The sequence below is a fragment of the Myxocyprinus asiaticus genome, chromosome 17 (genome assembly GCF_019703515.2).
Source record: "Myxocyprinus asiaticus isolate MX2 ecotype Aquarium Trade chromosome 17, UBuf_Myxa_2, whole genome shotgun sequence".
In the NCBI taxonomy this organism is placed as follows: domain Eukaryota; kingdom Metazoa; phylum Chordata; class Actinopteri; order Cypriniformes; family Catostomidae; genus Myxocyprinus; species Myxocyprinus asiaticus.
In genome coordinates, this window is record NC_059360.1 from 37,739,846 (window position 1) to 37,766,919 (window position 27,074).

General features: G+C 39.1%; 1 protein-coding gene across 3 annotated transcripts in view; it reads right to left on the bottom strand.

Annotated features, from left to right (window-relative positions):
- Positions 1-9,999: 9,999 nt before the first annotated feature.
- Positions 10,000-27,074, bottom strand: part of bcl11ba (BCL11 transcription factor B a) — a 60,819-nt gene continuing 43,744 nt past the window's right edge. For 2 of the 3 annotated variants that reach the window (XM_051722277.1, XM_051722278.1), the window contains one exon: positions 10,000-17,882. In XM_051722277.1, the coding sequence (XP_051578237.1) occupies positions 15,890-17,882 (1,993 nt within the window). In that variant the 3' untranslated portion in view covers positions 10,000-15,889. The remainder of the gene's footprint in view (positions 17,883-27,074) is intronic. The other variant, XM_051722279.1, reaches the window with a different exon arrangement.

Consider the following 27,074-nt stretch of genomic DNA (forward strand, 5'->3'; position numbering starts at 1 on the left):
ACAGAAAGAAGGGGAAGGAGGGGAGACAGGAAAGAGAGTGAGAGAGAGAAGGATCTTTGGGCTTGCTGGCTCCCAAATACACCGCCATGTGGTCCTCTGCCAGCTGGATGGCCATTTGGAGTGACGCCGAGCGGTGGCACTGGACCCAATCCGCCATCCCTCTCGGAAGTCGAGCAATAAACTGCTCCAGTACCACCAGGTTGATCACAGCTCTGATGTCGCGTTGCTAAGCCAGCAACCACCTCTGGTAGGCATCCCGGAGCTGCTGGGTGAGGGCAAACGGGCGACCGTGCTCACCAGTGGTCAGCGAGTGGAAACGTTGGTGCTGCTACTCAGGTGTCCGGCCAACCCATTGCAGGATGGCTTTCCACAAGCCAGTGTATACCAGGAGGTTCTCCGTTGGTAATTGCTGCGCCACGAGTTGGGCTTTCCTGGACAACAGTGGTATTAACTGGACCGCCCACTGGGTGCTCGGCCATCCGCAGGCCACTGCTGTCTGCTCAAAGAGCTCCAGGAAGGCCTCCGGATCATCTTGGGGGATAATCTTGACTAGACGAACAAGGGTCTTGGGCTCCGGGGTCACGGCAGCAGCACCCTCCTGGGGCAGCGAGCTGCAGAGCACCTGCCAGTCCTCTGCTTGGGCCTGGAAGAGTGCAATAAACCGCTGCTCCTGTTCTGTGCCAAGCTCGAGGAAGGCCTGATGTTGTTTCTGGTGGATGCCGGCGAGGGTCTTGAATACATCCTCCAGATGTGAGGCATCCATGGCAGTGTTCTTCCTCCTAGATCCCAGGTTTCGGCACCAATGTAACAGACACACCACTCTTGTTCATCGGAAAGGAGGAAGTGGGAATCAGGTTAACAATTAAAAGACTTTTAATAAACAAAACACAACATAAAAGCGCTTTTCAGCATAACAAAAACACACATCGACCATCGTTACGGCCCGGCCACGCCCTCCTCCTCATCACAGTCTCCTCATAGCTTTGCATGTATAGTACATTATATGGTGAACATAAAAATTTACATTACCCTCCATTTCTCTCACTGGGGCATGTTAGTTTGATTTCATATACAGTGGAATCTAAAAGTCCATGAGACCAGGAGTGAAATTTTCTAAAGTAATCAAATTTTTGTTACAAATTATATTATCAACGATAATTTGAAAGAAATTTTTTATTTAAAAAAAAACATCAATTTCAGAATTTCTTAGTATTCAGTATGTCCCGTTTTGCATCAATGGCAACATGCACTCGAGCTGGCATGGACTCCACAAGTTTGAGAATGTTCTGATGAGACCTGAAGAGAATGTTCCAAAGACCATCATGTGTGTTTCAATGGAAGTAATGAAATCTGAAATTTTGTACGATGGTCAGATGTCACAAACTTGATTACTGACCTAGAAATTGTCCTTTTTTGTTTTTATTTAATTTAATATTTTGAATGTGGTCTCAGATTTTTGGACCCCACAGTATATACTGTAGTTGAGCTTGTGGTTTGTATTTCATTAGCCTCCAAGCTCACTTATAGCACTGGGGCAGCTAGAAGATTTAAACACAGATAAAACGTAACAAAAGACCTTTTGAATCAAATGCTCTCTTTTCACGCACTCTAAGTACAGCCTCTCTCTCTTTCACACGTGTTCTGTCTTTCTCTCTCTCATTCGCTCTCATATTTTTTTATTTAAAAGGAAATAATAGCTTGTTGTATGGATCTCCTCCTGGCCAAGGGAGCTACTTGTCTTAATTACCTCAGGACGAGCGAGTGGCCCCTAAAGCAATCATCTTTGTTTGTTAAAACAACCATTATCTGCTTCAGTAAGGTCTATAAATAAAACATAGCCCAGACTACAATGTCTTGTTCCTTAGGACTCCAGAACCTGAGAACCGATCACAATAACAAGAACGAAAAATCCCTTAGCGTTTTACACACTCACACACACACACACACACACACACACACACACACGTGCAAAGAGAGAGATGATCTGTGTGTGTTGTTATCTAATGTTAACTTGTCAAGTCTGTCAATGCTGAGTGATCTAGGGCAATCTGATTGTAATTTACAGATGTAAATAACCTTTTTCACTAGTTCAAGGCGGGCCATCTGTCCACTGTCATTTATTTAGTTTATTACTATGAACCAAGGGACTACACCACTGTCTGCTGCAGGCAGGTAAAGCAATAAATAATGACCTTTCTGTCTGAATTATAATCACCAAAGTGTTGCCATGGCACAGATCTGTGGCACTTGCACTTAGCAGCAGGGAACCATCCGATCATATGCTGGATATATGGATCCTGCCCAGCACAAGTCTTAGAAATCGTTCCTAATGGAAAAAAATTCCAATAAAATAGCTACACCTTGCATAAGTAGCCAATATGAGCTTTGTAAGAAGTTCAGATGTTTGTACAGTTTGGTGTTCAAAGACTGTGGAACTTTAAAGAGAAGAAAATGCGTAGAAAATACAGTCAGTTTCTGTCATATTACTGTATCAGTTTTATATTTAACCGTAATTGCTTGACATGACATATTACTTAAAACACTGCACTGTCTTATTAATAAATAGGATTCAAAAGTCTGAGACATCAATGAAAATTTGAGATTTAAAATCCCATTTTAACCTGGAAATAAACAAAGTTTTAAGATTCTGAATGTTTATATATATACACTATATTGCCAAAAGTATTCGCTCATCTGCCTTTAGACGCATATGAACTTAAGTGACATCCCATTCTTAATCCATAGAGTTTAATATGATGTCGGCCCACCCTTTGCAGCTATAACAGCTTCAACTCTTCTGGGAAGGCTTTCCACAAGGTTTAGGAGTGTGTTTATGGAAATTTTTGACCATTCTTCCAGAAGCGCATTTGTGAGGTCAGACACTGATGTTGGACGAGAAGGCCTGGCTCACAGTCTTCGCTCTAATTCATCCCAAAGGTGCTCTATCGGGTTGAGGTCAGGACTCTGTGCAGGCCAGTCAAGTTCTTCCACACCAAACGCGCTCATCCATGTCTTTATGGACCTTGCTTTGTGCACTGGTGCGCAGTCATGTTGGAACAGGAAGGGGCCATCCCCAAACTGTTACCACAAAGTTGGGAGCATGGAATTGTCCAAAATCTCTTGGTATGCTGAAGCATTCAGATTTCCTTTCACTGGAACTAAGGGGCCAAGCCCAGCTCCTGAAAAACAACCCCACACCATAATCCCCCCTCCACCAAACTTCACAGTTGGCACAATGCAGTCAGACAAGTACCGTTCTCCTGGCAACCGCCAAACCAGACTCGTCCATCAGATTGCCAGATGGAGAAGTGTGATTCGTCACTCCAGAGAACGCGTCTCCACTGCTCTAGAGTCCAGTGGCGGCGTGCTTTACACCACTGCATCCGACGCTTTGCATTGCACTTGGTGATGTATGGCTTGGATGCAGCTGCTCGGCCATGGAAACCCATTCCATGAAGCTCTCTATGCACTGTTCTTGAGCTAATCTGAAGGCCACATGAACTTTGGAGGTCTGTAGCAATTTACTCTGCAGAAAGTTGGCGACCTCTGCGCACTATGCGCCTCAGCATCCGCTGACCCCGCTCTGTCATTTTAGTTGCTGTCATTCCCAATCGCTTCCACTTTGTTATAATACCACTGACAGTTGACTGTGGAATATTTAGTAGCGAGGAAATTTCACGACTGGACTTGTTGCACAGGTGGCATCCTATCACAGTACCATGCTGGAATTCACTGAGTTCCTGAGAGCGGCCCATTCTTTCACAAATGTTTGTAGAAGCAGTCTGCATGCCTAGGTGCTTCATTTTATACACCTGTGGCCATGGAAGTGATTGGAACACCTGAATTCATTTATTTGGATGGGTGAGCGAATACTTTTGGCAATATAGTGTATATATATATATATATAATAGTTAACATGTAAAATAAAGAAGAAATATTTAAGATTTTGCACTATTTCTAGGTCACTAATCAAATGTACATTAAATCAGATGCAAATGTGTGACCATGCAATACCAAATACCAAGAAATTCTGTCATTCCTTTTCATATTTAAATTCACCATTTCACTCAAATTGTTATGCTGATAATGTAATTTTTAATGTTTTTTTACATGTAAATTAAAAAAATGCTAAATCGAACCATTTCACTAGTGGTTTCAGACTTTTGGACCCCACTTTAGTTGCTTAAAGGGATAGTTCACCCAAAAATGAAAATTCTCTCATCATTTACTCACCCTCATGCCATCCCAGTTTGTGTTCTTCAGCAGAACACAAACAAAGATTTTTAGAAGAATATCTCAGCTCTGTAGGTCCTCACAATGTAAGTGAATGGTGATCAGACATGTGTAGCTCCAAAAATCACATAATGGAAACATAGAAGTAATCCATACATCTCCAGTGGTTAAATCCATGTCTTCAGAAGCAATATAATAGGTGTGTGTGAGAAACAGATAAATATTTAAGTCCTTTTTTTTACCCTAAATCTCCACTTTCAATTTCACTTTTACATCTGAAAGTCATATGAGGTGCCTGTTTAGTTTCACTTTCGCATTTAAAAGTTAAAGTGGAGATATAGAGTAAAAAAGGAGTTAAATTTTGATTAGTTTCTCACCCACACCTATTATATCACTTCTGAAGATATGGATTTAAATGCTGGAGTCATATGGATGATGTCTATGTTTCCATTATGTGGTTTTTGAGCTACAAAGTTCTGATCACCATTCACTTGCACTGCATGGACCAACAGAGCTGAGCTATTTTTCTAAAAATCTTTGTTTGTGTTCTTCAGAAGAAAGAAAGTCAAACACATCTGGGATGGCATGAGGGTGAGTAAATGATGAGAGAATTTTCATTTTTTTGTGAATTATTTCTTTATGAAATAAAGCAATCAATGAAATCATTAATTTCTTGCATTCCTGTTTCATAAAAACAATTCTCAACTTTCATTTCAGAAACAGCTGCAAATTGTTGTGTGCAGAGTAAGACTGATGAAAATTATCTTCAGCTTATCAACTTTTGTTTCATAAAAGGGAAGTGGAACCAGGCATATGCGAAAAACAAATTTTGGTGAGAAAAATTATGGCGCGTAATGTCTCCGAGATTCAATCCACTCTGCATTCGACAGTAACCTTGGAGTAAAATCGCCTTCAGTGGTCAAATTGTGATTCCAATTTCTTGCCTGTGATATAAACTGAATCACAATCACAGGGAATGAATCAAATCACAGAAAAGAGACTACAACAATCTAGGTCAGTTTTTAAAATGACTGCTACAGGCAATAAGATTAAGGCGCGCACAGATTCGTTAAAATGCGGATCAGTAAATCAGCACTGAATGAGTAACACTTTGCTTGTGTTCTGTGTCTCATGTGTTATGTGTAGCTAAAGTTTATTTTTCCTGCTTTTTTATGACGAGGACTTGAGAAAGAGGCATTATATACCTTTGTATCAACAGTACAGTGGATAAATTTTACCAAAAAAAAAAAAAAAAAACTCTTTTTCTTTTTCCCTAGTCGCCAACACCCCCCCTCCCTCCACACACACTCACACACCTTCTTTCCCATTTCTACAGCTTAACTTCATTGTCTCAAGCCCTTTCTTTCATCTTAAGACAAAGATTTATGTAAATCTTTGGGCCCGGCGTTAATGCGAGCCGCAGTGTGAGAAATAGCATCCCTAAATCGCAGTATTGTTGTTGAAAATGACAAGGCAGCCCCCTAATCCCACAATGCGATCATCCAAATGTGTCATAATGCTCTGTGTAGGCAGGCAAATCTGAATATCAAAAAGACACCACGCACCTCGCCAGAGCCTTCAGTTCTTAAGAACTGCTTTTTTAAAGAACTCACCCCGTTGTCACTTAAGGAAAAGGAAAAAAATATAAAAAACAGAAATGTGACATTTGAGTGACTGCCTCGGTGTGCTGTTAAAGGAATTTTCTTTCTTTGTCTCAATGTCTCAGTCCTTTTTTTGCTTTTTTGCCTTTTTTTTTTTTTTTTTTTAATGTGACCTTCTCAATCCGATTCTAAACCATGTGTTTTTCTCTGATTTAGATTAAAAAAGGTTTGAGAACTGACAGATTAATTGTTTGTTATATATGGCACAAATTTGTGTGCCCTATATGTCCTATACTTTGCTATAAATACATTCCTAAATTATAATGTTTCATGTGACGTTGCATCCCTAATACAATAAAATATTGAAATATTAAGTGCCTTATGCTTTAACAGTTAACCGGGGCTAGCTGTCACGCAGGAATGTTGTCACAAGCGCTATGTCTCAGGAACGGTAAGGCTTTGAGCCTGAAGACTAATTACACAAATGCTTGTTGTCTCTAGGAATAGTTTTGTATATTGGTCTTAAATTAGGATAATTTTGTGAATTCTATCCTAAGCCACAATTACAGTATCATCATAATTTTTTTAAATTGTTCTTGGTAAACATTAAACCACACTGGCATACATTAAGGCAAGGGTCAACTATGTAATGAAGATTTTGATCTAAAGTTTTTGGCACACGAGTCATTTTAATAAATGTCAGGATGGGGCTAGTTGTCACTTTTCTTTTTTACATTATGTGGAACATTCAATCAGGTTATACACCTTTATGCAATTTATTTTTTTATTTATTTTTTTATTTTTATTTTTACTTTACAGTTTTTGCTATTTCATGATTTGTTTTGTGTTTAATAATAGTTTTAATGAAAAGGTTGTTTAGCAGAAAAAATATAACAACATGCTGTTTTAAAAAAGTTAACATTTGTTGACTTTTGTACAGTAAATGTACTATATCTTTTTTCCTGGGCAATAACGATGGAAATGTGCCAAAACTGACTTTGAAAAATAAACCTTCCCTAAGAAATATTCACTGGAGTAAATATTGTGACAACTAGCCCGGTCTACCTCATACTTGTGTCTGTGTGATTTGTGCCGATGATTAACTGCAATTCTGTTTTCTGCACGACTCTGACTTGAAATGCTGCATTTGTTAAGCCTCAAATTGATTTAAACATATTTGATTAGTTTTCTTGTCATTTGTCATGCCGATCTGTCTGTCAGAGTGAGAGAGAGAAAAGGAGGAGAGTTCGACCGCTTTTGGAAACAGCCATGCCAATCAATTGGACAAGCACAAGTTGGTTGAATAATAATGTTAATAATTACAACACAAGTCTAGGGAATCCCCTGATTTGCCATGACTTCCTCATTGAGCTATCTTCCACAGAGACTTAGTTCCAATAATTAACAGCACCACTCCACTTTTTCCATTCGTTTTCTGCTACTTCCTATGAGTCAGGTAGAAGTAAAAAAAAAAAAAAAAAAAAAAAAAGGAAAAATGTTTACAAAAACATTCAACACTTTTCATTTAGCAGTTTGAATTCGCCCCCTCCCCATCCGACAGTAAAATCTCAGGCCGTCACTTGAAGCCCGGTGGGGAGTTTTGTGGAAAAGAATAGCCATGTTGATCTTGAAGTCTTAAGTCTCAGCGTACCTGTCAACACTCAGGCTCAGCAGCGAGGACTGTGGCTTAAGTCACTTGAAGTTGCCTGTTAATGAGAGTGGAGGTCTGCGCACGCTGTCAGACTGAGCCGAAATAATTCCATAGCTTCTGAATAACCCAAGCGTGTCTTTTAATCCTGGTGCTGTTTCTGTAATGGAAATAAGCAGGAACAGGTTAATGAGAGGTTGAGCTCGGCCTGCACACAAAAAACAAACACACACACAGGATGAGGGATGCTACACTGTGAATATGGAGGTGAGGTGTGTGTAAGACAGAAACAACGCTCCTCTTCGCTTAACACATATTCTTCTACTGTAATTATAAATGGCACCATTTTCAATCAAACACATGATGTCATTTCCTTCTCCCCTAACCCATACAAAGACTCGTCATGCACTTTTTAAGCAAGTTACAGTTTCACTTTACACTATTTTAAAATTTTTCTTAAATTAATGGTAAAAAGTAAAATACATTTTTAGTAGTTCTGACTTTCAGGTACTGTTATATGTGTTGAATGTGAAATGGAGATGCCGAGGCTTTAAAACTGCATTGCGCTGACAGTGTGCATCTGTTATTATCTCTTGGGCCAGCAGAGAACCATAGTAGCTGGAATGTGGAAAGAGAACAAGCGCATCCTACTTCTTCACACTGTTTTCTCTTCATTCTCTCATTCACTCTGTTTTCTTCTTGTCTGCATTTCCTCTCTCACTCCATCTCTTTCTCTCTTCTTTCACAGGGAATAATTCCCCCTACAGGAGACTTCAAAGAGCAAGGACAGGCAGGGACAGGCTTAATTACCAGCCTGCCTTAAAGCTGTTGCCAAATCAAAACTTGCTCTGGTCCATCTCTGTCCTGCACTTGTGGCCTTAGATTCAAATGTATATATATATAAATATATATATATATAGTTTTGAAAAAGAAAAAGTCACAAGCAAATTAAAACCAGAAATATTGGGAGGCACATCCCACATCATCATTTACTTTGTATAGTTCTGGAGGTCCCAGCCTGATTTTGGAGCTATTGCCAGTAAAAACGTCACCTTATAGAATAATATTTGCTGTGTGCTACATAATATTCAGTACTAGGTAAAAGGACTATGCGTGTTATAGTGGGTCCCAAAAGTACTGTATTTAAACACTTAAAAGTTTAAGAAGTATTGTATATATTTAATTATAATATTTAATATATAAAATATTAATGTTTAAGTCTCCAAATACGGGGCAATTGAGGCCAATTTTATTTGGTCAATACAGAAAGTTCATCCATACTTTTTCTCTCAATGTTTTTATTCTTGGATGGGGTATGGGGTAATCCAAACTTTTTTTTAAGTGAGTGAAGTTTTTAAATCCCTTTGGGATGTGCTGGAAGGTTTCGATGGCTGGCCGAGGGAGAGCATTACATCGGTATTTAACACTGTGGAGAGTTGGGTATGAGGGAGCTTAATGATGGCGTAGCAGACAGGATGAGCGCTAATTCACCGCACATGACCCGCGAAGGATGGGGCACCTGCAGAGCCAGCCATCAGTCAGCTTTACCCACCCTCGACAGGTCCCGGGAGGGAATCTGTATCCCTTCAATTCACATTCAACATGCACTGAGTGCTGACACATGGAGCTTCGGCACTCTCCGCAAAATGGCCTCATAATGACAGATACACATACAAATGTGTGTGTGTGGTAGTTTGCATTTAAGTAAGGAACTGAAACTACTACTCAAGCAAATTTGTTAATTTTATTTTTCTTTTCAATCTATGACTTAATGTAGCAAACTGATTAGCTACTAAATGTGATTTGCATCTAGAAAACACATCATTAAGCTTTAAACACAAACAAATATGTTTATATATGCTAAAAGGTCTTGTATTCCCTCAATATTTCCGACATGAAAAGAACATGCCCGGGAGCCAATTATGTTATTGCAGTAATGTAATCAGGGTTACTACAGTCATATCTGGGAAGTTGAACATTTTGATTTACAGAATGGGAAAAGTCATGGACATTTATAAAATCTTAAAAAGTGATGAAAACTCATGGTAATTTCAATTGTGAATATATTTATTTATAGTAATGCTAACCTCTTAAATATTTCATCAGCAGAAAATGCAATTTTTGAGTGCAATCCCTACAATATATAATATCCAGTTATCATGAGTACAAGTCTTGGAAAAGTCATGGAAATTTAAAGGTGTTGAAAACCTGTGTAATGGTATTGAAGTCTTGCCTTATCTGTTTGTATGACATCATAGTCAGAAGAAACTATCATCTATAAAATCTGTGGTGTAATTTAATAAAGTGTGACATCATAAAGCATTTCCCTCATCTGGCCCCTCCCACTCCCGTTTCACTTTATTTACAGAAGCATTTTTCTTATGAAAAGATACAGGTTTTTTATTTTTTATTTTTTTTATTTATTTTTTTCAACCCCTGTGTGATGTTTAAATACTTGGAAAGATCAGGAATTGTGGAATATGAAATAAAGAGTAAACAGCAGTAAAGATTCTTTTTTTATTATTTTTTATTAATCAAGACCTGCATACCAAAGTTGCCTCAGTCCAAACAAGGGGCATCAGTTTCTAATGCTTGGAAAAAATACGGGAGTAAAAAAAAAGACAAAAATATACACAGAAGGGCGGCTTTCAAAAACAACTTGTATAACACAAGTGAACATAATCGGCAGTTTGAGATGAACGTACTGTATAAATGAGTGGACAAACAGTGTGGTTGACCGTACAGAGCTCTCTGACAGCTACAAAGTGCTACGTCTTTCTAGACGCAGATACCAGAGCCTAATACATTCTGGGAAGGGTTTGAAAGTATACATGGTGGGTCAGGTTGATTGATTTGTGTCTGTATGAGTGTGGTCAGTTTTAGTAGTTCTTCATGACTCTAATTGTAGCCTTTGGTTGGAAGCAAAACGCTTTGATCTGAATTGCACAGAATTGAAGAGAATACTATATACAGTGGGGTTTGGCTTGGCTAGCCTGTTACCTACACAGTTGTGTCCCCTTAAAGTTGATTATTTTAGGCATATTATGAGTCTGTTTCCTGTGTGTATGGGTGCATGAGAGGGAGACCAAGAGAGAGAAAGACCTTGTACACTTTCCAGACCTTTTTCTTTACTTCCTGCTCAAAAAATTATCACACAAAATTACCAATAATGACTTGGACAAGTAAAACATGTTTATATTTGTGCTCTATTTTTCTCATGCTAATAGACCTGTACGATACAGGCCCCAAATAATAAGGATTGAATGGGCATTTGTTTTAAAAAAAAATAAAAAAAGACTGTTGCCTGTGCTAGTCAGAACACACAAATAAAAAAAAAGATCAAGAAAGAGAGAGAAAACAAAACAAAGTCTGGGCAAGCATATAAAATTATTTACAACCAAGATAAGAGTGAACAAAACATTTACTGTTTTATATGTAGCTACAGTAAAAGGTCAGACAACCTCTTTAACTCATCTGTACATTTTTAATTTTAGTTTTCACAATTGTATCCTGCCAAATGTGCGTACATACACACGCGCGCGCGCACACACACACTCACACACGCACACACACACATCATAGTGCCTACACACATTTGATTCCAGCCATTTAGAAAATCCATTACTGAAGAAGAAATCAGAGAGATAAACATGACAGGAACTATGTATTTCCATACATAATGTTGCGTGCCCATTTGCCTACAAATTCTGTTAGCAGTTCTCCTTCAATCAATTTAATCTTTATTTTCGTACACCCAAGGCAGAAAATTTTTACTAAAACTCAAGACTTTTACAGTTACAGTGACAAAACATTTTAGAGACCCACAATTTAAATTGGACTGCAAAATGAAACTTTTTAAAAAGAAAAAGACAAATAAATGATAATTGGAAATAAAAAACAATATCTTTTTTTTGTTTTTTTTGTTTTTTGTTTTTTTGTTTTTTTTTGTAAAATGCCCAGGCATTCTCCAATATTACAAATACTGGTATACTTTTACAGTAAACAAGAGAAATGTCATATATATTTATATATATTTATATATATACTTAAAATCCCGTCACCAGAAAAAACAATATACACACACCACTATGGCATTCAGAGAAACTTTATAAGCAAAATTGGAAAAAAAAGTAAAGAAATTTTTTGTTTGTTTAAAACACACATACACAGAAATATCATTTTACCCTTGTACTTGTTTCAATACTGTAAACGTATTTTAAGACAGAGTGCACTAAACTTTTTTTTTCCTTTTTTTTTTTTTTTTTTTTCTTTTTTTTTAAGTTTCTCTAGTTCCTGATTTTTGTCCAGTCTCTTCCTTGACTATTTGTAGCAAAATCATCCATTATTTTCAAGGGACGCAGTTTTGTCCTGAAGTGAAAAATTGTAAATATATAGACTGGCAGCCAAAAGTTTGGAATAATGTACAGATTTTGCTGTTTCGGAAGGAAATTGGTACTTTAATTCACCAAAGTGGCATTTAGCTGATCACAAAGTATAGTCAGGACATTACTGATGTAAAAAACAGCACCATCACTATTTGAAAAAAAAAGTAATTTTTGATCCAAATCCAGCAGCCATCACTCCAACACCTTATCCTTGAGTAATCATGCTAAATTGCTAATTTGGTACTAGAAAGTCACTTGCCATTATATCAAACACAGCTGAAAGCTATTTGGTTCATTAAATGAAGCCTAACATTGTCTTTGTGTTTGTTTTTGAGTTGCCAGAGTATGCAATAGACTGGCATGTCTTAAGGTCAATATTAGGTCAAAAATGGCAAAAAAAAGAAACAGCTTTCTCTAGAAACTCATCAGTCAATCATTGTTTTGAGGAATGAAGTCTATACAATGCTTGAAATTGATTTCATACAAAGGTGTACACTACAGTCTTCAAAGACAAAGGACAACTGGCTCTAACAAAGACAGAAAGAGATGTGGAAGGCCCAGATGTACAACTAAACAAGAGGATAAGTACATCAGAGTCTCTAGTTTGAGAAATAGATGCCTCACATGTCCTCAGCTGACAGCTTCATTGAATTCTACCCGCTCAACACCAGTTTCATGTACAACAGTAAAGAGAAGACTCAGGGGTGCAGGCCTTATGGGAAGAATTGCAAAGAAAAAGCCACTTTTGAAACAGAAAAACAAAAAGAAAAGGTTAGAGTGGACAAAGACACACAGACATTGGACAACAGATAATTGGAAAAGAGTGTTATGGATCTTAACCCCATTGAGCATTTGTGGGATCAGCTAGACTGTAACGTGCATGAGAAGTGCCCGTCAAGACATCACCTATGGCAAGTGCTACAGGAAGCGTGGAGTGAAATGTCACCTGAGTATCTGGACAAACTGACAGCTAGAATGCCAAGGATCTGCAAAGCTGTCATTGCTGCACGTGGAGGATTTGATGAGAAATCTTTGAAGTAGTTTAAGTAGTTTTAGTTCAAATTGTAATATACATTTTTCAAATTATTAATGTCCTGACTATATATTGTGATCAGCTGAATGCCACTTTGGTGAATAAAAGTAACAATTTCTATCCATAAGATCAAAATCTGTACATTATTCCAAACTTTTGGCCGACGGTGTATATTTGTCTATTGTGTGTTTTGTGCAGTTATATGTACATATGCATACATATCTACACACATAGACACACATTAGTATTGTGCTGGCTACTTTTTATTTTAAGTTCTTTAAATTACGTGATATCTATTTTTATCGATTATTATTTTAGAAGCAGATTAAAACTACATGGACTTTTTTTATTTTATTCTTTGCTTCACAAAAGTGTTGCATTTGTCTTATAAGACAATAAATAGGAAGATCAGTATTCAAGGCACACTCATGTCAAATTGAATGGCAGTACAAAAACTGTCCAAATAAATTAGTTTCATTTTTATAGTGCCAGCATTGTGAACGCCAAGCCTATCAACACTGACACTTCAATCTCAGATGCTCCCTCTATCAAGGCCCAATAAATCCGTTTTTGAACATAATTTCTTGCTCAGAAGCCGTTTTCTCCATTGTTTTCAAATATGTAAATCAAAATAAAGTGCGGGTCAACTGCAAAGAGCTGTGTATGCTTACTTTTTTCTTTCTCTCTCTCTCTCTCTTTCTTTATTATTTATTTATGTGTTTATTTAAAACCACAATATTTCCTCGGTTCAATCATTTGTGGTGGAAAGGGCGTTGTGTTGAAAGAAGGCTGTTTAACGGCCATTAAATCAGGGCTGTGATTTAGGCTGACAGAGGCAGCCCTTTTTGTCAACAAAAAGTAAGGACAGAAGATAACACAAAAAAAGAAAAAAAAAAAAAAGAGAGAAAATTCAGCTGTGCATTCTGTAAGCGTGTTGCTACTTCTGAGAAAGCGTTCAACTACACATCACAGGAAGTCCTGAATGAGAGGAAAGAAAGAAAAAAATTGTCTTACTGTTTTAGCAAACGCTCAACAGGTTATGACATACACTCTTACTGTGCAATTGACTAATCTGCATACTTGCCGATGGCTCTAACACACGGGACATGACCAGATTAACCAGATAAGTCAATATCATACACGTTTTAACTATCGCAAAGTCTATAATCAGATTTACTCTGCAGTATAAATTTGTTTTTCAAAATGATTGATAAATATATATATATATATATATATATACTGTATGTACAAAAATGCATAGGGCTGTTTCAAGTGATTTAACAAACATTGTAATAGAATGATAATATTACTGAATGTATAATTAAATTCATTCCTACTATCTAATCTGGTTAAAGTGGTAACTCCCTGTAGAACTGCAGACCCTAATACTCATAAATGAAACAACAGAACTGAAAAGAAAAGAACAAAGTGTAGATTTAAGTGTCAGTCAATGGAAAATAGAATGGTGCTCTGCCTTGCTTTTGACTAATGTGCTCTTAGCTTTACTCTCCTGAATTGGACTGTACAGACCCTTCTCTCTCTCTCTCTCTCTCTCTCTCTCTCTCTCTCTCTCTCTCTCTCTCTCTCTCTCTCTCTCCCTTTTCCTCTGTGTGTGTGTGTGTGTGTGTGTGTGTGTGTGTGTAAACGCTCTCCTAGTGTATAAAAACTGTTTCATCCTCAGGCCTAGATGTCTGTCCCTTTAACTTTACTGTACATCAATGTAGTATGACGAGCCACTTTTATGTGAAGGATGGAGTTGATTCATGACATTTAGTGGTGCTTGGCGGTGTAATATGAAGCCTGCAGACAAGGGGAGGGCTGTGAATGAGCTGAACCAGAGGACTGGACTAATTTATCAGAAAAGACGGCTGAGATCAGATAGCAGACTTGGCAGAAGTAGCTATGTAGCTCACCCTGAGTTGTTTTAAAGCTCACAAAGAGAGCTCAAAAGCCGTCTTCCTTCTACTCACGATTGTGCTGTTCAGTGAAATCAAACAGCTTTGATTAAGTGCAATGGAGAGGGAGCTAGGATTAAAATTCACTATGGACAACTGGAGTGAGACCTAGTGACTAGCGTTGTCTGGGTTGGTACTAGGTACCGATAAGCAGCTGCCTTCACTTTCAAATGTTTTTTTCAAATGTCTCCTCTCCCTGATTTCAGGTTCTGAAGAGTAGACAAGGTTTTCAGCCCCACAGTTCTCTTTAGATCTACTGTAAGAACTGATATTCAGTGCTACATACCCAATTAGATTGACATGTTTAGAATCAGTTCGTGCTACAAGGTCTAAGGATTGCTCTCCGCTCATTTTGAATGAATAATTATGAATAGTAAAAAAAAAAAAAAAAAAAAGAACAAATAGCTTTCTCAGTTAAGTTTTCAAAATATGAGAAATTGAATGCGGCTTCTCTTCAAGAAATTACACATTTATCTTAAATAATCTACATCGTAAGCAGCGGCCTATGGATTTCTCAAACAATACTCTGTTTTGCTAAAAAAAAAGAAAAATCTCAGGATGTCTTTTGGGTTTTTTTTTTTTTTTTTTTTAAATCTCAGCATTGGAAACAAAACATAAGATTATGGAATAATAATAATAATAATAAAAAAAAAAACTAAAAAAAAAACGATGAAATAAAAATTAACCTGCACATGCCAAAACATTAAAAAAAAAATCCAATAAATACAGAAATTATTGCACAGTTAAAGGCTCCATTTAAAATATTGTGTAAATGTGTCAACCTCATAGATTGCTAGAAATAAAAATGCCAAAATAGGTGGTTTAGAACAACCCCCCACCCCCCTTTCCCCTCTTCTTGTTTAAAGTCTTTATCATTCTCAGATGGCAGTTTCTTAGGACAAATCTAACTTAAACCATTAACTTGAAGGCAACCAAACAAACAAACTAAAAAAAAAAAATTTAAAAAAAATAACAGAGTATCCAGCTACCCCTTTTATAATCAAGAAATTGTGAGGCAAAATAGGAAATCTGGCTTAGCTTCTCTCTGCTTGTTCAATTTTGACCTCATTCGTCATCAAATGTTCCCCATGCCACTTTTTCATGTGTTTCTCGAGCGTGCTGTAGACGCTGAAGGGCATTTGGCAAATGTCACAGCGGTACACTTCCTTACCGAGCTGGCCGTGCGTCTTCATGTGGCGAGTGAGCTTGCTGCTCTGGGCACAGGCGTAGTTGCAAAGCTCACACTTGTAGGGCCTCTCGCCTGTGTGGCTGCGTCTGTGCACTGTCAGATTGCTACAGTTTTTGAACACCTTTCCACAGTACTCGCAGGTGTCGCTCCTCCGGCTCTCTTTCGAACTGGGCCGGCCAGGTCCAGGCCCACCGCCCAGGTGCGGGGTGCTGCCTCCGCTAGCAGTACCACTGCGGCCAGAGAGGCCCCCGTCCAGCAGGTCCCCTGGCGGCGTGGAGAATCGCAGGCTGCCGTTCTCGGAGGAATGTTCTGAGGAAGTGGCAAATGGAGATTGTCTGGAATCGGTGAAGCCAAGAAAGGGATCTTTGATGAAGTGGCGGGATGCCGCGTAGCCAACCAACCACTGGGAGTAGACATTTTCAGATGGGATTAGGGGGGCTTGGGGTATGTCCAAGTCCTTCTCTATTTTGATCCTCTTATTTGAGGAGTTGGAGAGGCTGGGACTAGTGATGGGAGTGGGCTTGCGGGGAAACAGGCCTGAGAAAGAGTCACCAGAGCCACAGTTCCTTCCATTCACAGTGGCCCGACCCACTTGGTTCATTTCCCTCACTACTGAATCATCGTCACCTGCGTCCCTCTGCCCCTCTGAGATCCTTTTGGAGAACGGAAGCCGTTTCCGATTGTCAACTATCAAGTTATTGTACTGCTGGATGGAGGTGAGCCCCACATTTTCCACCATTTTACCCAAGGAGATGTTCTTTTCATCCAAAGGTGGTTTTGAGCCATTTTCCCTGTTTCGACTGAACTCAGAGTCCATGCTGAAGTTCGACTCTGGCCTGCTCTCATTTTCGAGCTCCTCTTCTTCTTCCTCTTCCTCCTCCTCCTCATTATCAGGGCCCATGCCCTCACCTCTGAAGTCCCCATCCCTGTTCTTCATACCCTCCCCAGTGACGTCACTTGTGCCCGGCTCGGGTGAGCTGGTAGTGGACAGACCATCGTCAGAGCGCCCAGTCGTGGAGCCAGACTTGTGCATGTGGGTCTTCATGTGGCGTTTCAGTTTGCTAGCCTGAGAACAGGCATGGTCACACAATTGGCACTTGTAGGGTTTCTCGCCTGTGTGGCTTCGCCGATGTACAACCAGATTACTCTGAAACTTGAAGGTCTTACCGCAGAACTCGCAGGACTTTGACTTGCCCTGTGTCTGCGGAGGGGTGGTGCTGTTTGGGGGCATGGGTGGCAATGGAGGGGTGCTTAGAAAGGGTGACTTGGGGCTGGGCTGGAAGGGGTTGGGATTGAGGAGGCGATGCATAGGGTTGGCACGGCTCGGTGAAAGTGGTGGAGTGGAGTTGTTGTTTCCAGCAAGCTCCCTCAGCCGTCGGGAGAAATCCATGGACTGGGACTCGATGGCCATGGGTGTCATGCGCATCACTCTCTCAAAGGCACTGGGATGTTGGGAGATTAAACCCATTTCCTCTGCACTAAGGCGTTCCAAGCGATGGGGGTCTAGGTGATGCCGTGGAGGGGGGCTGACAAAGGGTGGCGTATTAGGGAGACGGTTTTCCATGAAGCCTGGTGGGGGCTCCCGGAGTAGGGGCCCAGTCATCCGTATAAGGTGAAAGGGGTTATTGTCTCCCAAGAAGTTGGTCAGTGGGGACTGGGGTATGGATTCAGCACCGATGGGGGGAGGAATGGAGATCCGTGGAGTCAGGGAGGTATTGGACGGGTTGGTCTCCAAATAGATGCGGATGCCATGTGTGTTCTGAGCATGCTGTAGAAGGAACCAGGCGCTGGTAAAGGGCTGTTTGCACGTCGTGCATATGTAACTAGAAGGTTCATCTCTACCTGCAAATCAAGCAGAAAACAACAACGATCTTTATTGAAAAGTCATTATTTAGGTTTCAGGTAAAAACCTCTGTTAGAAATTTCAGTTTGCTGAACTAAGCCACATGGTGAAGGTGTCCTAAAAGTAAATCTGATGGAAAATATGGCACAGGGTCAAGGAATGATTACATGTTTCAAAGTAAAAACATTTTTCATTTGAATATCTTGAAACTTGCCTCGCATTTTAGGCAATAGCAATGTCTCACCCATCATGCTGTCAATGAACGGGGCAGCTCATCCTTAATAGGCCTGAGAAAAGTGCATTTCCATACTACACCGTGAATGGCTGGTGCTGTAGGAACACTGCATTCCTTATGTCAGCTCGTCTTTAATCTTCGCTTTTACAAACGGCTGACTCATTTTAGAAGCATAATGCCAAGGCGAGAGCACTCTAAACTGGGAAAGCCTCCAAGCACAGAGACTGTCCTAGGATGCCAGAGTAATATGCCACCAAATTGGAAAAGTACAACTTAAACTGTGATTTAGGGGACTCTCATCACTATCAAACAAATAAACTTGTCCCCTCAAAGAAATAAATGAAAAATGAGAGAGGGGGTTGGGGGGGGGGGAACGCACATCAAGATAAATGGTTTCAAATAAAGAGTGAAAACACTGCCTGAGATTTAAGAGGCTGTGGGGAAAAAAAGGAAAAAGCGCAACGGTCTGAGTGTTAAAGCCTGTGGCATTTAAAACAGCACAAGGGTATTATTTACTGTTCCATTAAGAAATTCTCAAGATTGTTTTTCTTACTTCCTCTCCGTTTTTTTTTTTTTTTTTTTTGTCTTATTCTATTGTTATACTTCCTGGGACCCCTCCTCCATGACATCACTATGAATCATTACTGTCTGAGAGCAGTTTTAAAGTTTGATATTGTCAAGTCATTTTTATTTGTATAGCGCTTTTCACAACACACATTGTTTCAAAGCAGCTTTACAGGAATCATGCATTAAAAAAAATTAAACTGTAATATTGTAAAAAAAAAAAATTAAATAAAAAAGAAATTCACTGTTCCACAGTTCTGATCATATAATTTAACGTATGCAAGTGTATATATAATATATAGTGTGGTTCAAAAGTCTGAGTGCAATTGTGAAAATACTTCGAATACGAATTTCAGTATGTCCTCCTTTTGCTTTAATGACAGCGTGCAGTTAAGCTGGCATGGACTCCACAGGTTTGCACAAAACCTGATGATCCATGTTATTCCAGCATGATTCAAGAATGTTTCAAAGAGCATCTTCAATAGAAACAACAAAATCTGATGTTATGGTGGTCAATGTCCCAAATTTGCTTACATTTGATTATTGACTTATTAAATAGTGCATTATATGAATTATATCTTATTCATTTTACGTCATGTCATTCAAAATCCTAAAACGTTCTTTTAATTTCCAGTTTTAATTTAGACTTCGAATGACAGATTTTTAATGCGGACTTTTGAACCCCACTGTATTTTGAAGAGAAGTATACACACTTCATGTGTGACACAGTGTTAACAGTATCAGTTATCTTGATTAGAGGATGTGTTAAAAACTAGAAAGGCTTCTGTGCTTGGTGTTGCTCTGGAGCTTTAACTATACATGACTAATTGATGCTACAACTTCACCATTACACAGGTTCTGCCATGCAAAGGGGACTCATTACTGTGGCAGCACAAACATGCCATGTGTACTGAGTATACAGTGAAAAAGGATGCTAAACCATTTCTCATGCCTCACTCCTGGGGCACTGGTGTCGAAAAAACAGATCTACAAAGTCGGAATGGTAATTGTGTACTAGTAAATGAGTTTCATTTATTATTATATGAAAGCTTGCTGTTCTGACCTAATGCAGCAATTTAGGATAAGCATGAAAACATATGCTATGGTAATTGTTTAGGTATTTGATTTCTGGCTGTGTTTTGTGTTCCTTTATGAGTGTTTTATGTATATGTATGTGTGCGAAAGAGACAGAGTGCCGGGAGAACAATGGGGCAGCAGTCACACACAGGGCTCTGAGGAGCTGGGACTACGAAGCCCTCATGGGTGTCTATTTCAATCATAGCCATTGTAAAGGATCAAAAAGAGGAGAAAGAATGAATGGTTAGTATCTGTTCTAGCATTCCTTTACATGCTGCCGAAGAGCAATGCTAAATAGGGGAGTTTGTTTTCATATGAAAGAAACAGAGACAAGGGATTATATACAGTAATAGCCTGAAGCTTCATCTTATTGGTATACTGAGACACAATATAACTTCAGTACACTAAAATGTAAATCAGTAAAAAATTAGTAGTGCTATTTCAGGCTATGCACATGTGAAATTGTAAAAATTGCTGTATTAACAACAGCATCAAAAATATGTAACCTACAAAATGTGACACTTTTATTAGCACAGTGTTTTCTAACCTTTTTTGTACTAGGTACCACCACAGGCCCCTCAGTAAGGCTAACACACGTTTTAGCATCCTTTTGCACTTAGAAGTATTGTCATTGCCAGTTTAAAAAAAAAAAAAGTGCCTTTTTCAGAATCTATAATGTATGTGTTATGTCCATTTGTGTCATAAAAATATCAGCAGAAAGAAATGCCCAATTAATGCCCTTTCAGTGGTATAAAGACCTTCAAAAGATGAAGCATTTACAAGCACTTAACAAATGCATTTTAAAGGTTTGCTGAGAAAAAGCATTTCCAATGGACGTTATTATGTGGCTGATGTGTGCGCTCAGAAGAACAGCTGTTTACCTCTGCAGTCTGCTCTTGTCCTGTAAAGCCTTTGACTTAATTACAGTGGACAGAGCATAAGCTGTAGCACAATGGCCATGTTTTTTCCCCCAGTCTCAGAAGTCCTACAAATATTCACACACACACACATAGACACACAATCCTCCACCCTCCTCTTGTTGTTTTATGGCAGATGCTTTCAAAGAATAATGCTCCATGTAAAGGAGGCCTGGAAAACAAGCAGCGTCTGTGTTTATCAGGCACTGTCCTTTTCTTGTATGTATGTGTGTGTGTGTGTGTGTGTGTAAGAGAGAGAGAGTCTTTCTCTACACTAACTGCCGGGGCGTAAAACATAGGCTACTGTACTACCAGATTCTCTCGCCGACCAGCAGAAGTCATCAGGGGGGCGAATGTTCATTTCTGCCCCACAATTAAGACGAATCAATGGCCGCTGCCTGAAATGGTATTTGTGGCCATGCTGAAGGGACTCGGGCGTGAGTTTATTGAGAAGTGTTAAGCGCCTGCACTCCCGAGGGGATCGGAGTCCGACGCAGATGGCAAATAAAGTATGCAGCCCGAGGCGAGAGCACATTATGCTAATTCTAATGTCAGCTGTACTTTAATATACAGCTCTATTTAATCACCCTATTATTTCACATTTCCATATGAAAAAAGAAAGAGAGAGGGGGAGAGAGAGGGAGAAAACTTCTCTCGCTACTAACACTATGAGTGTGCTCAGGTTTAGGTGAATGTATCCCCATTTTTTCTGTCGGCATGGGGCGCTGTAGCTATTCACTAGCGGGGACTTTTGTCAGCACACATTTACACACACATGTACCTAAAATAAAACATATTGAATCATATACAGGCAACACTTTATAATAAGGGTATATAAATAATCGTATACTTCCTTAAATAATCATATCATATAACACCTCAACTAAAACTTACTTCCAGTATGAATAAAGATGAATGAAGGTTTGCACACATATATACTGTATATGCACATAAACACACACACTCATGCAAATTATAAATGCATATATTGTAAATGCATTTATGTATATGCATTTATGTATACTGTATATACATGCAAATTGCTTTACCTAAACCTAAAAAAAAAAAATGTTGGGCATCATCCATAATATAATCTTCCCCACACAAGAGACATTCTTTATGTATGTTTTTTGCATTGGTGCAATGAATTCTCACAGAAGACCTCTCAGATTTCTCTGATTCTTAAATGAAAGGGTCAGATAGCAGCATGCACGTTCTCTTGATACGTTTGGAGTGATTAGTTTCCCATGCTAAGCACTGGCTGATTCTATTTTCAATTAGATATTCCCAACGAGTCTCAGCTGCCGGGCGGGAGAGGAGACTAGAATGAGGAAGGTATTGTGTGAATGTGTGTGTCATCGGCGGTATCAGTCATGCATGCAGACCCCAATTCAATTAAAGAGAAATTATCACTAATAACAATCGGAGCGCTCTGCACACACTAACGTAAACTGCATGCAAATGCTGGGTTTTAAAACACATTAAGTGAAAAATAAAATGATGAAAGTTAATAGGTTTCAAAATATCACTGATAGGTACAACGAGCCACTTTTGCTTTCATCCTGAAAATTAAAAAAAGAGAGAGAGAGAAACGAGAGGACATGCATTTCTTGCTATTCTGCTGTTATATTTTACAGCTTACAGTCAGTGTCACAGATTACTACTACAATTATTTTGTGGTAGTCGTTAAAAGTGACGTGGCCGATGTTTGATCATATATTACACCTGAAGAGATGCTTTGCAAATGATTGCCTTTTGTTGTCTGCACCATTAATGAGATTAAAAATAAAGCATAAATCATTATATCATATCAATTGGATAAAGACAAGAAAGACAGAGAGTTGAAGAGAAAAAAGGAAGGACAGATCACCATATTCAGTTTAAGCCTTAGTTTATGTTTTTTGCTTTGAAAGCAAAAAATGTGTGTGTGAGAGAGACTAAACAGGCAACCCAGATTGTTTTGTGAGAACAAAGAAGCAAAAATCTCCTGGAATTTTTGATTTTCAACACAATAAAGGGTGGTTATAAATTGAGGGGGGAGAGGGAAGAGGGAGAGAAAAGGGATATAGCATCTTTTAATGAGGTGCTCATTTGCTGACAGTGGTTTTCACTATAGGGACTTTATTTAGGCTGTCATTAAGTTATTATCTAGCATAAAAAATTTTGCTGTCCTGTAAGTAGCATGTTGGGTCTGGAAGCTTTTCTCTCTCTATTAGTGGAAGCGTGCCGCGCTGGCCTGGACGGCTGCCTGTGTTTTGTTTGGCTGTCGTTCACACACAGCTTTGGCAGGGGGCTTCTTGGATGGCTTACAGAGGAAAGAGGGAAAAGCGGGTGCAAGAAAGAAAGGGTGAGCAAGAGAGACAGAGAGAGCAAGAAACTAGCGCACAGTAGCTTTTCTAGACTAACGAGGGAGTCCAGTGTCCCATTTTTGGCATTTACAGTTTCGGCATCCAAATTTCCAACAGAAACTACTGTCATAGTACAGTAAAGCCAGATCCAGGGAGAGTCATGGCGCTGACCAAGATGCCTTTGAGACATAAGTGCTTCATCATGGAAGACTTGAAACATTTTTCAGTTACACTATACAAAAATATAACTGGATGAAAAGAAGCTGTTGAAAAGTGAAAAATTACTATAATTGTTAATAAGAGGAGGTTAAGGGTACTTACATAGAAAATACACTTTAGAGCACCAAGATGTGCTAAAATTGGGATGTTGGGTGACTTGAAATTCTGTTGAGAAGGACTGTGTGTTCTTTATGTTTGGTGTCACCAGACCCAAATACTGTGTATATCTATCTATCTATCTCTCTCTCTCTCTCTCTCTCTCTCTCTCTCTCTCTCTCTCTCTCTATATATATATATATATACACACACACTCTCTCTCTCTCTACCGGTCAAAAGTTTTGAAACACTCATTCTTTATTATAATTTTTGTTTCACATTTAAGAATAATAGTAAAGTCATCAAAACTATAGAATAACATAAATGGAACTATGGGAACTTATTTTGGGAAATCCAAAATAAATCAAAACTGTGTTATATTTTAGCATCTTCAAAGTAGTCACCCTTTGCCTAGAATTTGCAGACATGTACTCTTGACATTTTCTCAACCAACTTCTTGAGGTATCACCCTGGGATGCTTTTTAAACAGTATTGAAGGAGTTCTCATCTATGTTGGGCACTTATTGGCTGCTTTTCTTTATTATTTGGTCCTAGTCATTTATTTAAAAAAAAAAACATTTTTTTAATTATATTTTAGTTTTATAATGAAATAAATTAATATGGTGGCACAATTATATTTTTGTCTACAAAACTAAGATCATGAGAAACATTTCAGTCAAGTGTTTCAAAAGTTTTGACCGGTAGTGTATATATATATTTAAACACACACAGTATTGGGTCTCGGTATATATATATATATCATGGACTAAAATTGGTTCAAGAAACAAAAACGAAAACCGAAAACGAATGAAATTTTTAGTTGAATGTAACCGAAAACCAGAACAAAGTTATTTTCAATTGTTCTGTAATGAAAAATGCTGGAAACCGGTTATAACCGGTTAATTTTGTACTTTTTTGCGAAAGTACTTCTCACAGTTGTTTCCAAGTCTTCACTGAATTATTGTTAGATATCATGCATTAATAAGGTTTTGATGCTGACGGGCTTTGGCTCAGAAGCAGATCTTTAATAAAAATGTAACTGTTAAATAACTGTATGCTTGTTACGATTTTTATTGTGATAAAATGTTTATTTTGAGCTTGTTTTTCCAGACCAGATTGTTTGCTTCTCTTGTGAGATCTGGCAACGCTGTAATTGGTATTTCACACCACCCCTTAGCGCAGAGCACTATCATTTTTCTTTTTTTTTGGGGGGGGGGGTGGGATTTTCTCCCCTTTTTCTCCCAATTTGGAATGCCCAATTCCCAATGTGCTCTAAGTCCTCATGGTGGTGTAGTGACTCGCCTCAATCCGGGTGGCGGAGGATGAATCTCAGACCATCAACCCGCACATCTTATCACGTGGGTTGTTGAGCAAATTACTGCAGAGATATCGCACGTGTGGAGGCTTCACGCCATCCACCGCGGCATCCACGCACAACTCACCACGCGCCCCACCGAAAGCGCACCACATTATAGCGATCATGAGGAGGTTACCCCATGTGACTCTGCCCTCCCTAGCAATCGGGCCAATTTGGTTGCTTAGGAGACCTGGCTGGAGTCACTCAGCATGCCCTGGAATTCGAACTAGTGAACTCCAGGGGTGGGAGCCAGTGTCTTTACCACTGAGCTACCCAGGCCCCAGAGTACTGTCATTTAAAAAAGAACGTTATTAACTGTTCTTTTATTTTGCTCTAACTGTAACTATTTGGAAAGGAGGCTGCAGAACTTTTGAACCGGAATGCAAAAATAAAGTACCGAAATGAAAAACATTTAGTTTTTAGTCCCTATACGTATACTGTATATAAAATAGTCATGTGCAAATCATCTTTTTTTCACAAAACAAAACAAAACACTGTGGACCAATCAGAAAATATTGATGTGAAATTCATTGCATTTATTTATTTTTATATCTAAGACCCTAAACAGAACTAATGTTATATTTTTAATTGAAGATGTCTGAAGCATGTTATCAAGTTGAAATTTTGTTTATAACCATTTCTCATAAGAATGGAAAAAGTCATGAAGTAACAACCTGATACTTTGAGCTATTAAAATTGCATGGATTAAGAGAGTAATATTGGAAACACATAAACAGATAAAACACACACACACACACACACACACACACACAACTTGCAATGCGTCTATGCGTTTTGTGGGATTTATGTGGATGGTCTAAAGCGAGTCACCCTGGTCTTATTACAGTTATTTAAAGTAAGGCACCAAGCTTGTGTGGAGGCCCTGCTGCATGTGAGCGTCTTCTGAGACGTCTCTAATAAGCCCCACCTTCATCCCAACTGAGGCCTCTCCCAGCATACTCTCCCAGGCTTATTTTATATTGATTAAGTGTAGTCTGGTCCTTAATGATAATTTAGAGGGACTAAACTCCACAGGCCTCTGGATGACTATTCCGTTGAATGATTATTAGTGTGGACACCCCGCTCGAAAATTAAGTTAGATTCTCCTCGGATAGATATGCAGAGCGACGTATGTCCCATTAATTAGTACTCAAGTTGCTGTTTTGCAGAGGAGAGACGAGTCTGGTGAAACATGGCGGCAGCCTCATTCAGAAGCGCCGTCTGGCTGCAAAGGAGTGTAAAAATCACCACACGTCTCTATTCAACCAGACAAACGCATCAAACAGAGAAGCAATTGTAAGGCAAAATACTTGTCTATCTGAATCTACGGGATTAAAAGAGAGGAAAAGGGGGGAGAAACTGAACCAAATTGCAGTCCCTCATGGTTCAATGGTTTAAACTGTGAGCCGACTATACGGAACGACTGGAAAGGGCGAGAACAGGGAAATAATCCATAGATGACACATCACGTCTTCTTACGCTTACAACAATGCACATGATTTGCAAAGCATGCGCCATAAACCAGAAACAAACCAGACTGTAAACATTGGTAGAACTAAAATGATGTTGTGGCTTGGATTTTGACACTACTGCTAGCCTAATTTTGGAGAAGGCAGGGTTCAGGGTAAGACAGTAAATGAGGGCCACATGCATACAGTAACACCATTCTCTGGAATGACGAATTCTATTGTACTGTAATGTGCAGACAGAGAGTGAGAGAGGAGAGAATGAGAGGGCAGTACTGCATTGTGGGTCTCCCCTACTGTTCCCCCCTGGAGTACTGTGATGTGTGATCTTCAAAAGGGCTCCTGTCACCTTCACTGCTTCATTTAAAGTCAGACTCCCCTGAATTTGCATCTTGCAACGTCTTACAGGACGTGCCATATGCCGTCCAAAAAAGACAATACTCACAAATAAATTGGCAACACCCCCCCCCACCCATCCCCCCCCCCCCCCACACACACACACACACACACACAAATCCAACCCCCCTCTTTCTCGCCCCGTTCAGAAAAACCACATCTGAGGCGAGAGGATGTTGTTTAAAGATGGCACACAACAACATCCATTCAACATTAGTAACAAATCAAACAACAAAATGTCACCTCAGGTACGAAGAGATCTGGTTAAAAATGAGATTTTTATAATGACTCTTTATATCTGTATGAGGTGTTAGCAAAAAAAAGCTGGTTAACACCGTCCACAGTACTGATCTGAGAATACATTTTCACCAGTGTTAATTTAGCCGCCTTATGTGTACCGGAATCCTCTCAGGATTCTACGCCAGGCCCCAAGTGCAGACTTCATACCTCACAGCCCAGTCGGAGAGTGCAATAACGAATAAAAATGCTTATTACCGAATGATTTCAGTTTT